This window comes from Lygodium microphyllum, chromosome 5 (assembly GCF_053477565.2).
Source record: "Lygodium microphyllum isolate KBCC chromosome 5, Lygodium_microphyllum_v1.1.10, whole genome shotgun sequence".
Classification (NCBI taxonomy): Eukaryota; Viridiplantae; Streptophyta; class Polypodiopsida; order Schizaeales; family Lygodiaceae; genus Lygodium; species Lygodium microphyllum.
This window is the reverse complement of record NC_141139.1, coordinates 169,318,686-169,336,961: the sequence shown is the minus strand read 5'-3', so window position 1 is coordinate 169,336,961 and position 18,276 is coordinate 169,318,686. Positions and strand designations below refer to the sequence as shown.

At 39.8% G+C, this 18,276-nt stretch overlaps 1 protein-coding gene across 1 annotated transcript; it reads right to left on the bottom strand.

Moving 5' to 3' along the window:
- Positions 1–9,295: 9,295 nt before the first annotated feature.
- LOC148036676 (uncharacterized) lies at positions 9,296–10,345 on the bottom strand. The gene is made up of 2 exons (XM_087678721.1): positions 10,269–10,345; positions 9,296–10,177 (listed from the first exon to the last, which is right to left on the bottom strand). Exon 2 carries the CDS (start codon positions 10,141–10,143, stop codon positions 9,526–9,528), a length of 618 nt encoding a protein of 205 aa, XP_087534847.1. The 5' UTR covers positions 10,144–10,177; positions 10,269–10,345; the 3' UTR covers positions 9,296–9,525.
- Positions 10,346–18,276: the final 7,931 nt, after the last annotated feature.

Genomic DNA, 18,276 nt, shown 5'->3' with positions numbered 1-18,276 from the left:
TTACCTTCCCTCTGACCATTCCATGCAAGTCCCAAGCACCTTCACCAATGCCAAGGGACTGGCACTTGTCTAGAAGGGGGGTAATCTCAACCTTTTTTGCAAAAGAGCTACAAAAACAAGAAGCATCAACCAACAAGTGTATACAAAAAGAAGCAACATGTGTCAAAAGAAGTGAAAAGCAATATACATGCAAGGATTAAGGAGAACCCAAAAGTGACAGCTTGAAGATACAATGACCATGTCCAACTGACAAAATTCAAAGCTTGGAGTAAAAAATGCTCATCTATAGAGAAAAAAGAAAAAAAATAACAAGAATGTATCATGGGCTCTAGGAAAATCAAGAAGTAAAATCAATACCAAGAAGGTTCAATTGTTTTTTTGTAAAATCATTCTCAAACACTATGCAAATTATAAATTAATGTGCATTTAAGGGCATGTGCATGGAGTGAGTTAGGATGTCTAAACACATCACAAGACTCTACTGGCAGGCATGAAAAGACCACTGGCAGTAGGCACCTTGAAACATAGGCGGTCCAAATCTTAAATCAAAGGTCACATCTATATGGTGAGAAAAACCTTATTGTAATGATTCTATTGACTAATGCAAAGCAAGCTTATCTCTTCTCTTCTTCACAATCTTGTTTTTGTCTCTATGTGGCCATCTCTTGCATGCAAGTTCTCAAAGAGACAGGGAGATTCTTGTGAGATCTTGTGAGCTTTCTCTTGGTTACTGTAGCAAAACTCGATTGCTTCCCCTCACTTTCTTGGGATCATCCCAGTTTGAGAGGTGGAAGAGTAGAGACTTTGTTGTAGAGACTGAGAGCTAGAGGGGGCTTGGGAGAGAGTGAGAGAGTGAGAGAGTGAGAGAGTGAGAGAAGAGGCAAACTTGCATAGGCTTGGAGGAACAAGTGATAGAGACCAACTCTTTGCATGCAAACGACGACAGAGTGAGAAGTGTGCAGAGCTTGTGGTAGTGTGCATCAGCCAATTCATTAGAGCTTGGGAGCTCTCAGTGGACATCTAGACTACATGTAGTGAGTTCCCCTATATTGAATGTTTGTTTCTTTAGTTGTCTTCTTGCTTGATGAGTAGCAAATTCTCATTCATGACAAGTTGACTGAGCAAGACAAGATGGTAGGAAACCTCACAAGGTGAGAGACCGTGAGTAGACGTGGCTTGAGGAGCACATGACTAATATGCATCTTTTCATGTAGATCCAAGGTGTAGGTGAAATTGATGTATAGCCTTGTAGCTATAGGTCGTTGTTTGTTAGGTGTCAACAAAATAGAGCTGCAAATCCCTGTCCATAATTGAACTGCCTATTCATGGGATAGTACGGTCATGGGGCTATGGATATGGCAATTTCCTTGGTGATTAGCAATGTGCGGCCTCATGGCTAACCCTTTCTCAATTCATGCATGATCGTGGATCCAAACACTCTGATGGAAGATGATTGTTGCCACTATGGATATGGCAATTTCCTTGGTGATTAGCAATGTGCGGCCTCATGGCCAACCCTTTCTCAATTCATGCATGATCGTGGATCCAAACACTCTGATGGAAGATGATTGTTGCCACAGCAGACACACTGCATGTGCAAGCTCATGCATTCGGAATTCTTGCAAGGTACAACTTAATCCCTTCCATTTCTTGCATAATATCTATGTCCTTTCCCTTGTATTGTGTATCTACAACACACTAGTCACTATGGATAGTAGATCCCGCATCATGGTTGGTAATGTTGCCCATCGATTGAATGGCTTTTGTGTTTCTCTCCTTTAGTAGATTGTCCACATGGATTTCTTCTTTAGAGACCATGGCTAGTGTGTTGCAAGCTTGATTTACTTGCTAGCACTTTATAGAGTTTCTCATTCTTAATCCCATTAATGAATACAATGGATACCGCTTTGTGAATAGGTCGTTTAGCTGTTGGGATCCTTTTATAAAGACTTTGAATATGGGTAATGTAATCATGGATCTCCTATTTGTCCTTCTAACTTGCATTCATTATTTTAACCATTAGATTATCCACATATCTTACTTCAAAGAATTTCTTAATAAAGAAGTCCTTCATTGTGTCAAAATCATTACGTTCAACATTCTTGAGACTAGTGAACCGAGTGTATTCTTTTTCTCCCAAACACAATGCAAAATCTTGTGCACGTTGGGCATCATACCTACTCTAATTGCTCTACAAAGTTGTAAGGGTCATCTCCTACATTGTACTTATCAATTTGTTTTGTGTTTATCAAGATTTCATTTGATTTCTGGTATTGGGTGCAACTCTTAATCTAGCTAGGATTGAGCCAGCTAATGCCGCCCTACTCCACTTGTCCAATAGTTGCTTGGTCAAGAGTTTAGCTAAAATGAGATTAGCTCTGAGCATTCTTTCTTCTACATTGGCTTCTGGTCCAATACACCCAATGAATGCCAAGATGTGTTAAACCTAGTTAAGTTTGACCTCTTTTCTTTGCCTATCAACCCTTTGCACTTGTGTAAACCTAGTAATGTGTTGTAGTAGGTCTTTTCCCAATCTTCTCTCTTCTTCTAATTCGATTATGATCTCATGCATGGTCTACCCACATGCACAATTTGTGCTTTTTCTCGTATTGCACTAGCAATTACTAGATTTCAATTGGAAATTCTCTAGGATCAATCTTAAGCATCAACATTTAAACTTGATGCTTATATGGTTTCTTTTTCTTCTTGTGCAACTAAGATTTTAGTTATGCCAATGAGATCAGGTAGAGTGGCAAGTACCCTTATCAAAGACCCCTCGTCCACATAGCAAGGCACGTTTGATACTAGTATCTCTATCACTCATCTCTCTCAACTTGTTTCTTGCCTTTTGTGTGTTTCCTTTCCTTGTGGTAAGATAGTTTGTTGGGTGAATTGTATGGTTTTGCGGTCTCGCTTTTTGGACTTGATCTATCCCTGTTGATCCCAATTTCTTTTGTTGCCCCTTTTGATTCAATTATGAATTCCTTTGTGACAAAAAACAATCTTTTCCACTTGGTGCAAATGCCAATGCATGGTGCACAATCGAGCTTTCAATTTTCCACAAGCAATGTAATTCATTGACTTCAACTTCAATTGTTTAAACACATAATCCGATTGAATGTTTCAAACTTTTTTCTCTCTCTTGGATTTGTGTGTTCATATTTGCAAGCTAGATGGTCACTTGCTAACTCTTAGCTTGCACCTACACAATTTGTGTCACTCCCACTCTCAAAGTTCTTGGGGATCTTCCTTGCAATCCACAATTTATGAAAATAGGGTTCTCTTGTCATGTCCCTAAATTGCCTTGGGTTGCAAGAGATTTACATACCAAGATGTCCAATTCTAGCTCTCGTCATGGGGAGTCACAAACGTTTAGTATGAGTGCTACTACGACTTCCTCAAAGCAAACATAGTTACCAAATGTGGCGGTTCACTTTGACTAAGCCTGAGAGTGGAGGACGTGGATTCATGATTTACTTGTGTTGTTGATGGTCCATTAGTGCATCATGAGTTCTAGTAATGCCTAAGACCAAGAGGGAGTTCTCTTTTTATGAGTTTCATGATGAGACATTTGATGTATCTCTTGGCCCTTGGTCTTGCACTAAGTGGTTTACCAAATTGGTGATTTGTGTCCTCGCTCCCACTCCTCAAATTGTGATGGTCCTATCCACTATCTATATCCAAAAAGTTGCTCTAATTATGTTGCACCAACAAGTCAATTCTACAATCCTCTCCACAATCTTAAGAGCATTGAATCATGGTCGAGTCAAACAAAGTATTACTTCCAATCAAGGTTTTACTTTGGTTATGAAAATTGGGGTCCTTCTTAGGGTATGCATACAATGACTGTCATCAATGAAACCCCCAAAAAATGAGACCATCCAAGCTCCTTAGGAGTTGTCAATGATGTAGGTAGTTATACCCTTGATGGCATGGCGGTTGCCAATTTGGCTTCTCAATGCATTTTTTTTGCTTCCGCACATTGTAATCTTAGTTCATGGGCTCAAAAATGAGTCTCTTGTCAAGCTACTCAAGAGCTTGGGTGATGTGATGTATGATGCTCAATCACATTTCTTTTGATTGTCTACCAAGATTGGAATCTATGACTTATGTAGCCATGGACACTCACCACCTTGTTGCTTCCCAACTCCCCTATCATGCAACAATTTGAGATTGCTCTTTTGCAAGCATATTCATGTTCCTTTGGACTTTGATGTATGTGATTCAAGGGTTGTGTTGTGTATCCTTGTGGATACGCGATTCAACAAGGTTGAAGCTAGGTAGGCTAACCTATAAGTTCTTATCGTTTTGTGGAATATGCACTTGTGTGTCACTCATTTTAAATTCTTCTTGAACTGGATATTGTGTTCACTGTAATTGGATCCAAAGGCCCACCCAAATAGCACTATGCACTTCCTTCAAGTCAAAAGAATTGCAAACAAAACATTTGTAGGAGTTTCAAGTTAGGGTGGAGTTTCAAGCTAGGAATTTCAAACATGCATGCTAAGAATCGTAAGGTAAATGTAGTAGTTCCAACTAAGAAGGTCAAGGAGTACCTGGGTGCAAGTGCAAGACATATCGCTCAATTGTGCTTCCTCATCAAGTCATGGAATGGTTTATATATCTTTGCTTGGCCTCTTAGACCCACTCCACACACACCTATGGTGGACAATTGTCAAGCAGTGGGTCACTTTAGGACAGTCGAATCTTGGAAGCTCCGACACATGTCTTATGGTTTCATCACAAGCCACAAGGGTCCATAGGAAAGCCCTACGACACACTCAAAAGCTCCAAGGGCTCATTAGGACACTAGAGCTAATTGAGGTTCCCTATGCACCCTATACGAGATCATGTAACCAATTGTCAATTCTAAGACCCTAAGGCCTTAGTCCAAAGTGTCTTGCGACCATGCAAAGGCCCTACAATCGAATACTTAAACAAAGGCCCAATCTTAGGCCCCAAGTCCTCGAAAAAGGCTTACTAAACTTTGTTAATGCCTTATAGTTCGAGGCTAACCAAAATGGCATTCAACAACCAAATTATGTTGTTTATGGGCATATGGCCTTTGCCCACCAATCCCAACGGCCAATCAACCTCCGCTTGGAAGACAATAAGGCCCAATTGCCTTGTTTGGAGGCCTATCAAGGCCTTATGAGGCCGATTGAGTTGCTTACGAGTAAGAGAGTGAGAATATTTGAAAGGTCTTCTAAGGTGAGGCCCATGGAGGATTTGGCCTTAGAGATGGCCTAAAACACACCCCAAAAAAAAAAGCACGGCCTTATAAATCAATCAAGGAAAGAAGGGCTAAGGCCTAATGGCCACATTAAACCTCTTCTCACACTATTCACAACATACTTATCCAATATTTTTGGCCTAAAACTTCCTAAACTTGCTTGATTAGTGCTAATTGAGATATAGACTAAAACTAACTCTTAGTACCCAATAGTAGAGCTATTACGATCACAAGGAACTTCAATGAACTAGAGTTTGAATTTGGGTAGAAACTTTAGGCCAACCATTATTCTCACAATGCTCAATACATGTGTAATCACAAGTTGAATTTGTAGCACATGACTTTCTCTCTAACTTACCTTAAGGCTATTATGTCTCTCTTTTGTCCTTAACACTAATCACACTACCACTCTCAATACATTTTCAAATGTGATCATATTAACTTCTTAGCTTTTGTTAGAAATGGTTGTTTGGCAGGTTCACAAGCTCCCACGCTCACTTGTGGGAAGTATCTTAACTATTTGTTTGATTATTGGCCAACCTATTTTGTGGTTTCCTTTATTGTCATGCATAAAAGGAGGGAGCCATAGTTATTCATTCATGTACTTGCATATACTTGGTCCAGAGAGAGGGAGCTTATGAAGTGTGTCAGCTGGCACTCGACGGTTATACTCTTGGATATTGTAGAAGGTTCAGTTTTCCGGTTTCATCTTGTACATCAACTCATTCATCGAGTTTGTGTCTCTCAGCCATGGAGTTTGCCTGTATGTATGTGCACAAAGAAATGTGTAGTCTCTGGACCTGTCCGGGGCTTTACCAGAGTTTGCCCTGGCTAACAGGCTTGCCATTGGTACGTTCCAATCATGGCTACAGCGTATTGATGGCATGCGATAGGGCCGACATCAGTTGGATGCCCACATACGATCTCGCCCTCGAGCTCCGATGCCGCCGTTGTATCCGTTTTGTGGCGGCTGCTGGCTTGCGTCACATACTTGGACTGCGATTTGAGACCCTGATCAGACGTAGGCTCCGTTTGCCTTTCCTCCCTGCCACCTTGACTTGCAGTTTGAATGCCTTCTTCCCGCGCAAGATAATTCGCGCTTGTGTTTGTTATCAATGTATGGTTTTGAGATCATTTGCAGGCATTTACACTCTCTTTGCTTCTCTCTCCCAACCGAGATAATCTGCAAGTAATTTTCCTCTCGCTTCACTGTATTATGATCCTGTTCGTGTGCTCGGGACGAGAGATTCATTATTCTAACATACTTCATTGTGGAGCTATGGTTGAGTAGCAATGGTGCTCGCTAGTGCTTCTCAAAGAGGGTGTCGGATTGATCCAATCTTTGAAGAAGTCTATGCTTCCGTCACACTACAACGGAGAAGTGGTCATGCGCGTTAAGGTGAAGAGACGGAATGGAGTGGCATAGTGTCACATTTGCACAGAGAAGGAAGATGCAGGAGACAAGTTGTCACTCTGACCGATGGCGATCATGTTTGTGCTTGGTTCACTTGGGGCCCTACCGATGGCTCGAGTGAATGGTTCTCAGCTCTAATGATATTGAACACCCTCACATGCTCCTAGATCGACAGGGCAAGTGCAAGGGTGAAGAGGGCAATGTTGATGCTCCTTTGTTGTTGGTGGAATTGATGTGTGTCATCGAGTTCACATGTTCTAGAAATCCAAACCTCGGACTATTGTATCTAGTGCCAAGTTCCCGATGGGACGTGCGACATAATGTATTCATGTGGCCTTACAAGAGAAGACCCAAAGGGCATGAAAATGCTCTAACAAACAAATATTGATTTTCACATAACAAGCTATCCATGGAGTGTGGTTGCAGGAGGTACAAGGTGGCGAGCTTGACTGCTTTTGCTTTCGAAGAGGCCTTACAGAATTTGGACTTCTCCAAGGTGTATTCTTACTTGGGCACATCCAAAGGAGTGCATACCACTTTAGTATCCATATTGCCATCCCAAGCGTTCTTGTCCTTTACGTAATCACCTATGCTATAAAAGAGGGTGTTAGAGGTGCTCATATCACAAATTCACAAGCTTCGACATCTCATTTGTGGGCAATCACTTCATTGTTTATTTGACTATTGGCCAGTCTATTGTTTGGTGGGACAACTTCATTTTTGTAGATACCAAGAGACAAGCGTGGCTGCAACCATTCACTCATAAACTTGCACTAGGTGTGGAGAGAGGAAGCTTGTGGAGAGTGAGGTTGTGCTCACGTTGTACTCTTGGTTATTGCAGTGGGTTTCTTTCCTTCATTACATCTTGTGCATGATCTTTTTCACCTATCCCGTGTCATTAACCGCTTGTTTTGCTCTTATAACAAGTCCTAGCGGCAGTATGCCGATCAAATATATAACAATGGCTGCTTCCTAGTCTTTTGTAGTTCTTGCTTGCATCTTGTTAGCCTCAATGCTCGAAAGACATCTCTGCACATGGAGCTAGGTGAATTCCTTAGTCAAAAGCTTGGGGGCAAAACCTATGAGTTTACTGATACCGTTCTATTGCAATAGGACCTTCTATCCATCTGGCAGAAATACTTAAAAGAGGCCCCAAATTTCGGTTGGCCTTTTATGCATTTGATGCTCAGTCTAGTTAAGGACTTCGTTTAAAAATTCTACCGCTTGTAGCATCACATTGATTCAACTTAGTGCATTTGCCCTTAGAGCAAGCACATGACTGCTGCAGTGGAAGGCATTACAGTTTTGAATTCCAGCTCTCTCTCTAACAGAATCAACACCATACAAAATGCCAGAGCTGCTTAGCCCAAGCACACAACACACAAATCTCATACAACCGACAAAAACAGTTGATTGTTGGATAAATGGAGTCAAGCCAGGAGTCTCATTTGAGCAAACCACCAAACACTGACTTTGTAAAGTCTGGAAACAATAAATTGTGAAAAATAAAAGACGAGTCATGTATTACCAAATATCACCTGAAATTTGACTGTCCCAACAAAGAAAAACCACCTCCCAATGACACTATTTCAAAGGAATTGCCTACAATTCAACCACAGGATCATAAAAAATTAGGTTGGGCGTTTTCACTCATAGAAACATGGAGTGCTCCTGTACAACAAGCCTGGTTCCACGTAGCTCTGATGAGCCAATCCACCACAGAGCAGGAAGGTGGAACTATATGATGTGTTCTCCAGCACCATCCAAATCAATATATGCAAACAGAATCCAAATTGAACGTGATTTCTACTGGAGCAAGTTGCTGCCGGTGCCTTCAAAATCAAGTATCGGTGTTTCCACCACATTGACCAAAGGATCAACTCGTGACCTTTCTACCAAACTCATAAAGGGCTCAGAATAGAATTAAATGCAGCAATATCTCATTGGGTACCCATTCAAAGATAAATCCAACCTGCTGTTACATTCTTTCACTTGATCTTCACAATCCGCTCAAAGAAGTGGAAGAGTCACACCATAATTGTTGAAATCAGAATACTGTTTTTCCAGATGCTTCTTTGTCAAATGATGACTTCCCTCTTAACTATTACTAAGTTAAATAAATTAAAAATGAAAATAATCTAAAGATGCTTCCATGACACCTTGCAAAAGGAGACAACATATGATACATAGGTGTCATTATAACAATAATAACATGATGCAACCAGTAGCAAGTGTCATCACACTAACAAAATGATACAAACAAGAACTAGATAACATAAACCCCTGCTCCTTGACTACACAGAATTTCAAGAACTGTATCTTTCATGATAGAAGAAAGTGAGGAGTTGGCTTTCATGCCAACTGACAGCAGCAAAACCAGCCTATTAATACAGACTGCAAGTATGGTGACAAAAGTACTAATCCAAACATCATTGCCTGGAGAACCTCGACTGGAGCCTGAACTATAGAAAGCCAAACTCACTACACGAATCAACATATGAAAAAATAAAAAAGATGCTAACATCGCACATAACAAGCCATCTCCACTGCTGAACAAAAAGCTCACAATTTTCAACCACTTGCATGAAAATCTTTAATGAGAGCACTCACTGGAATACTCTTAAACTGAGAGCATACAATGAAAACCCTTTGAACTTGAAAATTGGAAACGTGACTGTAGACTAACAACTGAAAGATACATCGAAAGGCCTCATTTATACACTAAGAGGTAACTGAGTGTAATAGATCGGCCAGGAAAGACACACACATGTACAATGCTGGTTGCTCCTCACATGAAGAGGAAACTTGCAAAGGTAGTACTTAGTTTTCATGTTTCTTCGATGAGATGCAGTGGCCGCAATATACCTGTTAGAAGCCCCTAGTCACTGTCATCGTCACCATCACTCATGCCTGTAAAATCATATCGCACACCCTGGCTCCTACGTGTCCGGCTTGGCAAGATATTTGATGGATCCACTCCAAAATCATCAGACGCATCAGAGGCCACCTCTTCATCGGAGCCTACCTCATCGCTGTCACTGTTGGCCTTCTTCTTCTTGGCCTTCTCCTTGCCAGGTTCTTTACCTTTACCATTGGGTACAGAAGGTTTCCCTTTACTAGAAGGCGCAGGATGTCCTTTGGCTGGCTTCGCAGCAGGCTTCTTGTAATCCTCTTCCTCTGAGGAGAGACTCCCGTCACTTTCCTCATCTTCATCATCATCCTCACTCTCATACTTTTCCACTCTCCTCTTTTTTTTAGGGTTTGCAGCTTCCTGTGCAGGCTTGTGCTTCTGTATCGAGGCAGGCGAATCCTTCTTCTTCACGGGGGCAGGAGAATGCTTTTTGTCAGCACCAGGGCTGCTCTTCAACTTGGCGGACGGCTTGGCCAAGAGGGAAGAAGCTGAGGAAGATTTCTTGTGACGATCTGTGGTGCCCTGAGCTTCGGCCTTGCGCTTGGCCGCAAGCGCCTCCAGCATCTTCTTTCGGTTGTCCGCCATGGCGTGCGGACCGTGTCTCTGGGCCTTTGCTTATCTGCAGGAAACAGACTTCTGGGCGTCAAAGCTCTCGCTCCGCAACGAAAAACAGAGACGGAGAGACACAGAGAAAGAGAGAAAGGTCTCACAGTAAAGAGTGCCCCTATGCCCTCTCTCCGCCTCCACTACCCTCTTGCCCTTCCAAGCCTTTGTCATTATAATCCTTAACCCTTTGCACCTTTGTTATTAACGCTAAACCTTTCCTTAAACCTTACCATCTTTTGTTATTAAGGTAAAACCGTTAGACCTTTCCAAATTGTTAATAGTAAGCACAGAAAACCAATGTTTAGAGTGCGTTCGAATATAGCTATACATTGTTACAAGGTAGGGTCTAGGGCACATCACATACTATAGGCACCTCCTTCTAAACCACAATTCATGCTCTTATAAGGTGCTCAGGTTGGAGAGCTGTTCTCCTCCCAAGATAGTGAAAATGACCCAGTGCAAGATCTCCAACCTTTGTCTAATTGGGTGAGTGATTGTCATTTTACCTCTTTTTGTGGACGCTCTGAATAACCAATAATGTTTTCAAATTTCCCTCTCCGTAATGTCAAGGAAAAACCAATGTTTAGAGTAGGTACAAACTTATCCACAGGATGCCCTTAATGTCATCAAGATATAACTTGTCCATACATTGGTAAATATTTGGGTTAAGGACCCACTAGGTACTACATTCCGTACAGAGCTAAGTAATAAGGAAGGTTGACAATCAACTTGAAATTTAAAACCAAACAAAAGGCCCATTGCACTTAATAGTGAAATGAAGTTTTCGCAATAAATTTAAATCTTTCAATTTTTTGACTAGCCAAGTAGGACTTTGACATCAGATAATGCTTTGATAGAATCCCATCCACACTAAAAAATCCAAGTAAAGGTGCATGCATGCCGTGTGAGCACACACAACCCCCCCCCCCCCCCCCCCAAATGTGGTTGTAACCTTAGAACTTCATGTTAGATATTTTGTTCATGAATGTGATTCTTGCATTTAAAGAGTGACTCAAGGATAGATTTTTCAAGCCTTTAGGCACTTCCAACCATGCTAGAATCATCAAGCATTAAGTCATGAATGATAAGCAATAATTACAAAAAATTATAGTTGTTTAAACCACTTTAGAAGCCTAAGACTTATGCAATCCAACTTTGATGCATACTATCAAGACTAGTAATTATGTAATTGTTACCATATTTTGGTATTGATGTGTGTGAACACACTTGGGATCGCCCCTATGCGGCCCTTTTTTCGTCTATACAATTGTATTTTTCTTGGACTTGTATATATAACTATTCACTTTAGGACACACTTAGACTTGTAAATCTTCTTAATTTATACTATTCAATACACTTTATATTTTGCTCTCTCAATCTTCTTCTTCTCCAAGCTTACATTGATATCACTCAATACACTCTATATGGTGCATTCTTGCAACCCCAAATCCAACAAGTTATATCAAAGTGGGCTTTTGACCTCTTGCTCAAAGTCATCAATATCCTTTGTTTGATTTCCTTTAATTAGGATGAGAGTTTATGAGTGTTCATAGGTTGAGAAATACTGAGGGACAATCGTTACGATTGGCATCGTCGAATTTTTTGCTCGGGCTCATTTTAGCCTTTGTTTACACTATTGTTAGTATTGCATAGGCTATTTTATCCGTTTGTGCAAAATTTTCAACAACATTCAATTTTGAATGTAAGGGTCCTTATAGTCTCCTTTGTGCTATGCTCTATAACACATGTTAGTTTTGTGCATATTTTCATGAATACAAGTAACTTTAGCATCAAATGCAATCAATGGCTATGGCTCACAACAATGATTCATTCCATATGTTGGCTATGGAGAACAATGATGGGGCCGACTATCCATTCTGGGCTTACATGATATGTTATGTATTGGCTACAAAAGGGCTTTGAAACATTGTGCATGGAATTGAAAATATCATGATGATGGTTTGGAAGCTATAAGTGGTGCAAAAGAAACATGTGATGTCAGGGATGTTGCAATTCTAGTTTTCATCTAGTTAATGTTAAAGCACCACCACTACCTACTCTTGAGCAAATTTATTGGGATAGTAGAGATGCAAAGGCTCATGCCTTGGTTGTGTTATCTATTAATAAATACTATGGTTCCACATGAGCAATCCATATGTTGGCTATGGAGAACAATGATGGGGCTGACTATCCATTGTGGGCTTACATGATATGTCATGTATTGGCTACAAAAGGGCTTTGAAACATTGTGCATGGAATTGAAAAATATCATGATGATGGTTTGGAAGCTGTAAGTGCAAAAGAAACGTGTGATTTCAAGAATGTTGCAATTCTAGTTTTGCTATAGTTAATGTTAAAGCACCACCACCACCTACTCTTGAGTAAATTTATTGGGATAGTAGAGATGCAGAGGCTCATGCCTTGGTTGGGTTATCTATTAATAAATACTATGGTTTCACATGTTTGCTCATGTATGATAGTTAAAGATGCTTGTGTTATACTTGCAAGTTTGTATGACAGAAGAAATGAGGCCCATGTTTCTAACTTGTATAAGGAACTAGAGAGTGAATATATGGATGAAGGTGATACTATGGATAATTTTTTGATAAAGATCAAAGATCTTAGGGAGGAATTGATTGTGTTATAGATTAGATTTTGCTAGACCATTCACTCATCTAAACTTTGTCAATGGTCTTCTTGATTCTTATTAGAATTTTGCATCTACTCTCCATTTGATGAAGAAAGATAATCTCTATGCTTTGGAGCTGGTTTCTAGTTTGTTGCAAAAAGAATAATTTTAGCAAAATAGGTCCATTATATGTGCTATGAATCAAGCTTTTATGCCTAGTTATAAAAGTAAAGGAAAAGCTATATCTTTTGCTTGTAAGTAGGATCTTGGAATGGGAGTATTTACACAATAGAAGGTTGATAAGGATGGGAAGAAAATGAGCATAAAATCTACTGCAAGTTTTGCTAAGGCAAAAGATCGTGTTATTAAGGATTGTGCTAAACTACTTGCAAAAGAGGGTAAGAAGAAAGAGGCTTTGTATGGCTATGTTGTGGATACATCTCCTTCTAAATTAATTTGCAAATGTTATACATGATGCATAGTAGATATCTGGTATGCAATGTAGCTATGACCCTTTTTTACATTATTTTTGCATGTTTAGTATGGATTTGTATGTATAATACTTTCATATTGGTGCAACTAAGTGTATTACATTATATCTAAGAAAGGAGATGTGGCCTTTGATTAACAAGATCCCATATTACTAAATCTTGATAAATCCATGTGATACATAATGATTAGTAAAGCCCACAAGGACCTTGCTTTTCCTATTTAAGTAAAGGAAGAGCTTTTTAGCTCAAAATGTCATATGTTGACTCTAATATGGAAGGGGAAATGCTCTTCAAAATTAGAAGTTGATGGGTTGATTTACTACAAGGGACTCCTCTATATACCATTGACATTAACACATACTCTTTTAGAGACATCATCTTCAAACAACATGTTGGTTTGGGGTAAATAAAACAATAGAGTTCATATCATATAGTTTTTGGTGGTCCTAGACGTGAAAACTAATCAAAGAGTTAATATGCACATGTGATGATTATAAATAAGGCTAAGGTTTCATGCCATCATCCATATATCTTACTTCAATCTTTTTCTTGTCCCTAGCAAACCATGGCCATTGATATTGAAGGATTTCATCATGAAGCTACCTTGCTCCATAGGGTTTTAACTCCATTCTAGTGGTACCCATGATAGGTTTACAAAGATGGCACACTTCATTTTGACAACCAAAGCAATTGCTAGGGAAAGGACATCATAGCTCTTTTTGGAGAGCATCTTTCTATACCATCCAGTATAGAATCATATTATTTGTGATCATAGAGCGTAATTGATATCTAGTTTTTGAATAAAATATTTAGAATTTCTAAGGAACTAGTTAGGGAAATATGAGTCTAAGGCACCCTCTATGCCTAGCTTGGTCCAATGATGAATTGTCATTGGTAGGTGAGCATCCCTCCTTGGCCACATAAAGTGATAAGAATATGCTTGACCTACCTCATAGTGGATTACAACTATGTGATGGTGAACCACTACAATGTTGTAATGATAGATCACTATCATATTATAGTGGTCAAATATGTGGTGAAGAATAGAATTTTGGCCCCTTGAGAGATATATCAAGTTGACCCATGATTGTCACAAGGATGTCAAAACACCTAGTGTGTATAAGGAACTTAGGTTTTAATAGAAAAGTGCCAAAGGACATTCAAGGGCCTTCATTGTTAGACTTGTGTTAACTATAAGAGGTAAGCAACATGCAACATGCAAGTGGGCACAAAGAAGAAGCCTACTTTTTTGGATTATTAGCCACAATATAATGTGTATGAAGCACTAGCATATTTGAATTGCCAAAACGGTACAACAATTGTATTTTTTTATCATGTAAATGCACAAGCCAGGCATGATCTCGTGCAATTTGTGATATTAGAGTAGCCTCCTAAGAAAAAATTGCAAAGGTTCTAGTTTGTTCTCACCATAGGAAAAGCATGCTATAAGAGATGACCGCGGTCTTGAGGCCCAAAAGTGGTCTGAATACCCACAAGAGATGGGGAAACCCTAACCATAGGAAAAGCATGCAATAAGAGATCAGTGGTCTTGACACCCAAAAGTGGTCTAGATACCCACGAGAGATGTGGAAACCCTAACCCTAAAAAAGTGTATAAAAAGGATGAGAATGAATAGAATAAGCTATTAGGGGAGGAATGGGAGGTGGTAGCAACGGACAATGGTTGGAGCGGCCTGTGTGAGATGCAATGGAAGTGGGCGGCACAGAGTCACATGCCTAGGAAGGTGTGAGGGAGTTGCAGCCGGGTGGGTGGTTGAGGAAGAGGGAAGAGAGCACTTGCAACATGGCGGGTGGTGCAAGCAGTGGCATGGCGGGTGGAGATGAAGGCAATGGTATGGCAGGGGGCACAACGAGTAGGGGTGATAGGTGGAGATGAAGGGTAACGATGTAGTTGTAGGGGGAAGGGGGGGCAATGAGGGAGGAGGAGTTGGTGGACCTATGGTGACCCTGCAGCTGCCTTGCCCTGTAGGTGAGATGACGGGGGGTGACCCATGGGCTAAGGTTTTCCCAAGCCCCTTGGTGCTCTCTTCACCCCCCATGGTTCCCCCCCTCCCTTTTCTTTCTCCTTCTTCCTCCTCTTTTTTTTCTTCCTTCTTCTTCTTCCTCTTCTTCACCTCCACTCATTTTTTTCTTCAAAAATATTTTACGTATTTTTTCTTTTCTTCTTTTTCTTCATTTTTTCTTTCTCTCCCTTCTTCGTTTTCTTCCCCCCCTTTTTTCTTCTTGCTTCTCTTTTCTTCTTTCTTCTCCTTTTTGCTTCTCCTTCTTCTCTCCTTCTCTTCTTTCTTCCCTTTCTCTTAACCCTGAACCTAAAAAACTAACCCTCCCCTCCATTTTTGTTTTATTTTTCAAAAAAGAAAGTAAAATTTAAGAAATGACAATTATAAATGAAGATAATGTCTTTTAATTATAGGCCTAAAAAAAACCTCATTTATTTACCTTCAATGTCCATATCAACCAAAAGAAAATGCAATCCTATCTATGCACATGTGTTTCAAAGTTGGCATTCACACACCCCTCTTATTTCACAACGTAAACACACGAGTGACTTTGAGGTCGTATGTCCTTGGTCTCGGCAATGGAATCAAAATGTTGGGCAACATGGGCTCAATGTCTCGGGACCATTGGACACACTTTTATTATTTCAGGAGCTCCAACATGCACGAAATCCTTGGGCTCTCTCTCACCTAGCCACTCACACGTGGATTGAAACCCATTTGTTGTGAGCATTGTGTAGCACACCACCAACCATGATAGATGCACGCACAAGCTCCACGATTCAAGTGAGTGCTCCTTTGTCCCTTAACCCTCTATAACCTCCACATGCGAAAGAATGGGCATGGGTATGGCAAGAGAGAGTGCTTAGAGAGAAGAATAGTAGAGCTTCACCCTCTTAGTCCCTCACTCTATTTTCCCTCCAAACCTCTACTCCTACCTCAACCAACTAGGCCCATTACACACAGCCACCCATTGGGCCCACTAGCTCACTCCGCGCTCCTCCCATAGCAACGCTTCCACTCCCCCAATTGCCTTCCCTTCCACCACATGTGACTACCTTACGTGCCCTCACCATGCCCTCACTTGCCTGTGACGGCCCCCTAAGAAACCCTCAAATAAATATGCAAAATGACTATATATAAAGCCATAATGCTAATTAAGGATTGGAATTGGACTAAAGAAGTCTTACTGATCTCTAATCAATCACATAGACAACAGCTTCATCATACACATGTAGCCCAACTTTAATTTAGTTTAACATGTTCACTTTAATCTTTCGAAATTTGACAATTTCACACATTCACTTTTCCATTTTGAACTAAAACCATCAACAATTTAAGTTTAGTTCTCTTTATATTCAAATTAAAGAAATATATATATTATAAAACTTCTAATACACTCTTTAATTTTATTAATACTTTGATAAAATATTTAATAATTACTAATTATTATTTTATCCTTAATTTTATTTTGCAAAGGAAGTACCGTCTAATAAATTCCATTAACCACAAAATTTCAACAATATACTCTGACAATAAAAAAACTATAATCTCTTTTTAAAATTTTGACAAATTTTGTCATTATCTCAACTTAATATTTTTTTTTTATTTTTATCTTTAAAGAAATTCATAATAAGTACTCTCAAACCCAAAAATTCAAACCCTCTTAACCATTGACCCTCTATAATAAATTCATCTTATATACTAATTTCCACCATTAAATAACACTATTTTTGCCTAATATTCACTAATTAGGCACTAAACATACTAAAAATTTATCATTTTAGCCCTTAAAATTAGATATCCTCAAATCCAGATATCCATAGTGTTTAAAAATTTATAGACAAGTCTCCCAATCATGTTTCAATTCTTTTTCAATATGGCATCATTAATTAATACTAATTATGATAAAAAATCATTTTTCGTATGCTTTGCAAAACTAAAACAGCATCACCACAAGATCTCTTAGAAAACTCATCTTCAACTATCAATTTTAATTTAAAAATATAATATAAAATCACTTGCAAGGAAGGACACTCTTTTATCATTAACCCTCTTTCTTCCTTAGAATAGTCTTAGGAACAAATTTCTGCTCTAACAAGCATATATTTGAGCATAATAACTATTTTAAGGTTTATTCCATGAGTAGTAGTAGTATATATGCAACCATCAAGCTAGAGATCATGCTTTGGTATCTGTGGAGATCCCAATCTCATGCCCTCATAGAGATTGTAGTGCGCAATAGTGTGGAGAGAAGGTGGGTGAGTTGTAAATGGTAAAGGAGAATTCTATTGATGATGGAGAGAAGATGAGGTGAATTGCCAATTCTATTCTTAGTGAGTACAACCTACCCATAGTATGGCATCCATGACCGATTGAAATCAGTAAGACTTTGAAATCCTACCTCGAGTATTATAACTATTGTTTTGTGGTGGATTTTCTTGTCATAATTCAATGTCAATTTGTGTTTGTGTTTTCCACGGTGTGTTGACTATGGGTGTCAAATACTCTAGTAGGATCTCTCTCTCTTTCTCCTCTCTCTTCTCTCAACCCTTCTCTCTCCCTCAATCTTCCCTCTTTCTCTCTTCCTATACTCTCCCTAAATCCTTCTATCTCCCCCTATCTCTTTTCTCTCTCTATCTCTCTTTCTATTTCTACCTCTCTCACTTCTCTCCTCTTCTTCTCTAACTTTACTCTCTCCCTAACTCTTGTCTCTCTCTTCATCTCTATATAAATAGTCGTAGTCATAGTCGTAGTCATAGTCGTGGTCGTGGTCGTGATCGTGGTGGTCATGGTCGTGGTCATGGTCGTGGTTGTGGTCGTCGTAGTCGTAGTCGTAGACGTGGTCGTGGCCGTGGTCGTGGTCATAGTCGTAGTCGTAGTCGTGGTCGTGGTCGTAGTCGTAGTCGTAGTCATGGTCGTGGTCGTGGTCGTGGTCGTGGTCGTCGTAATCATGGTCGTGGTCATGGGTCGTG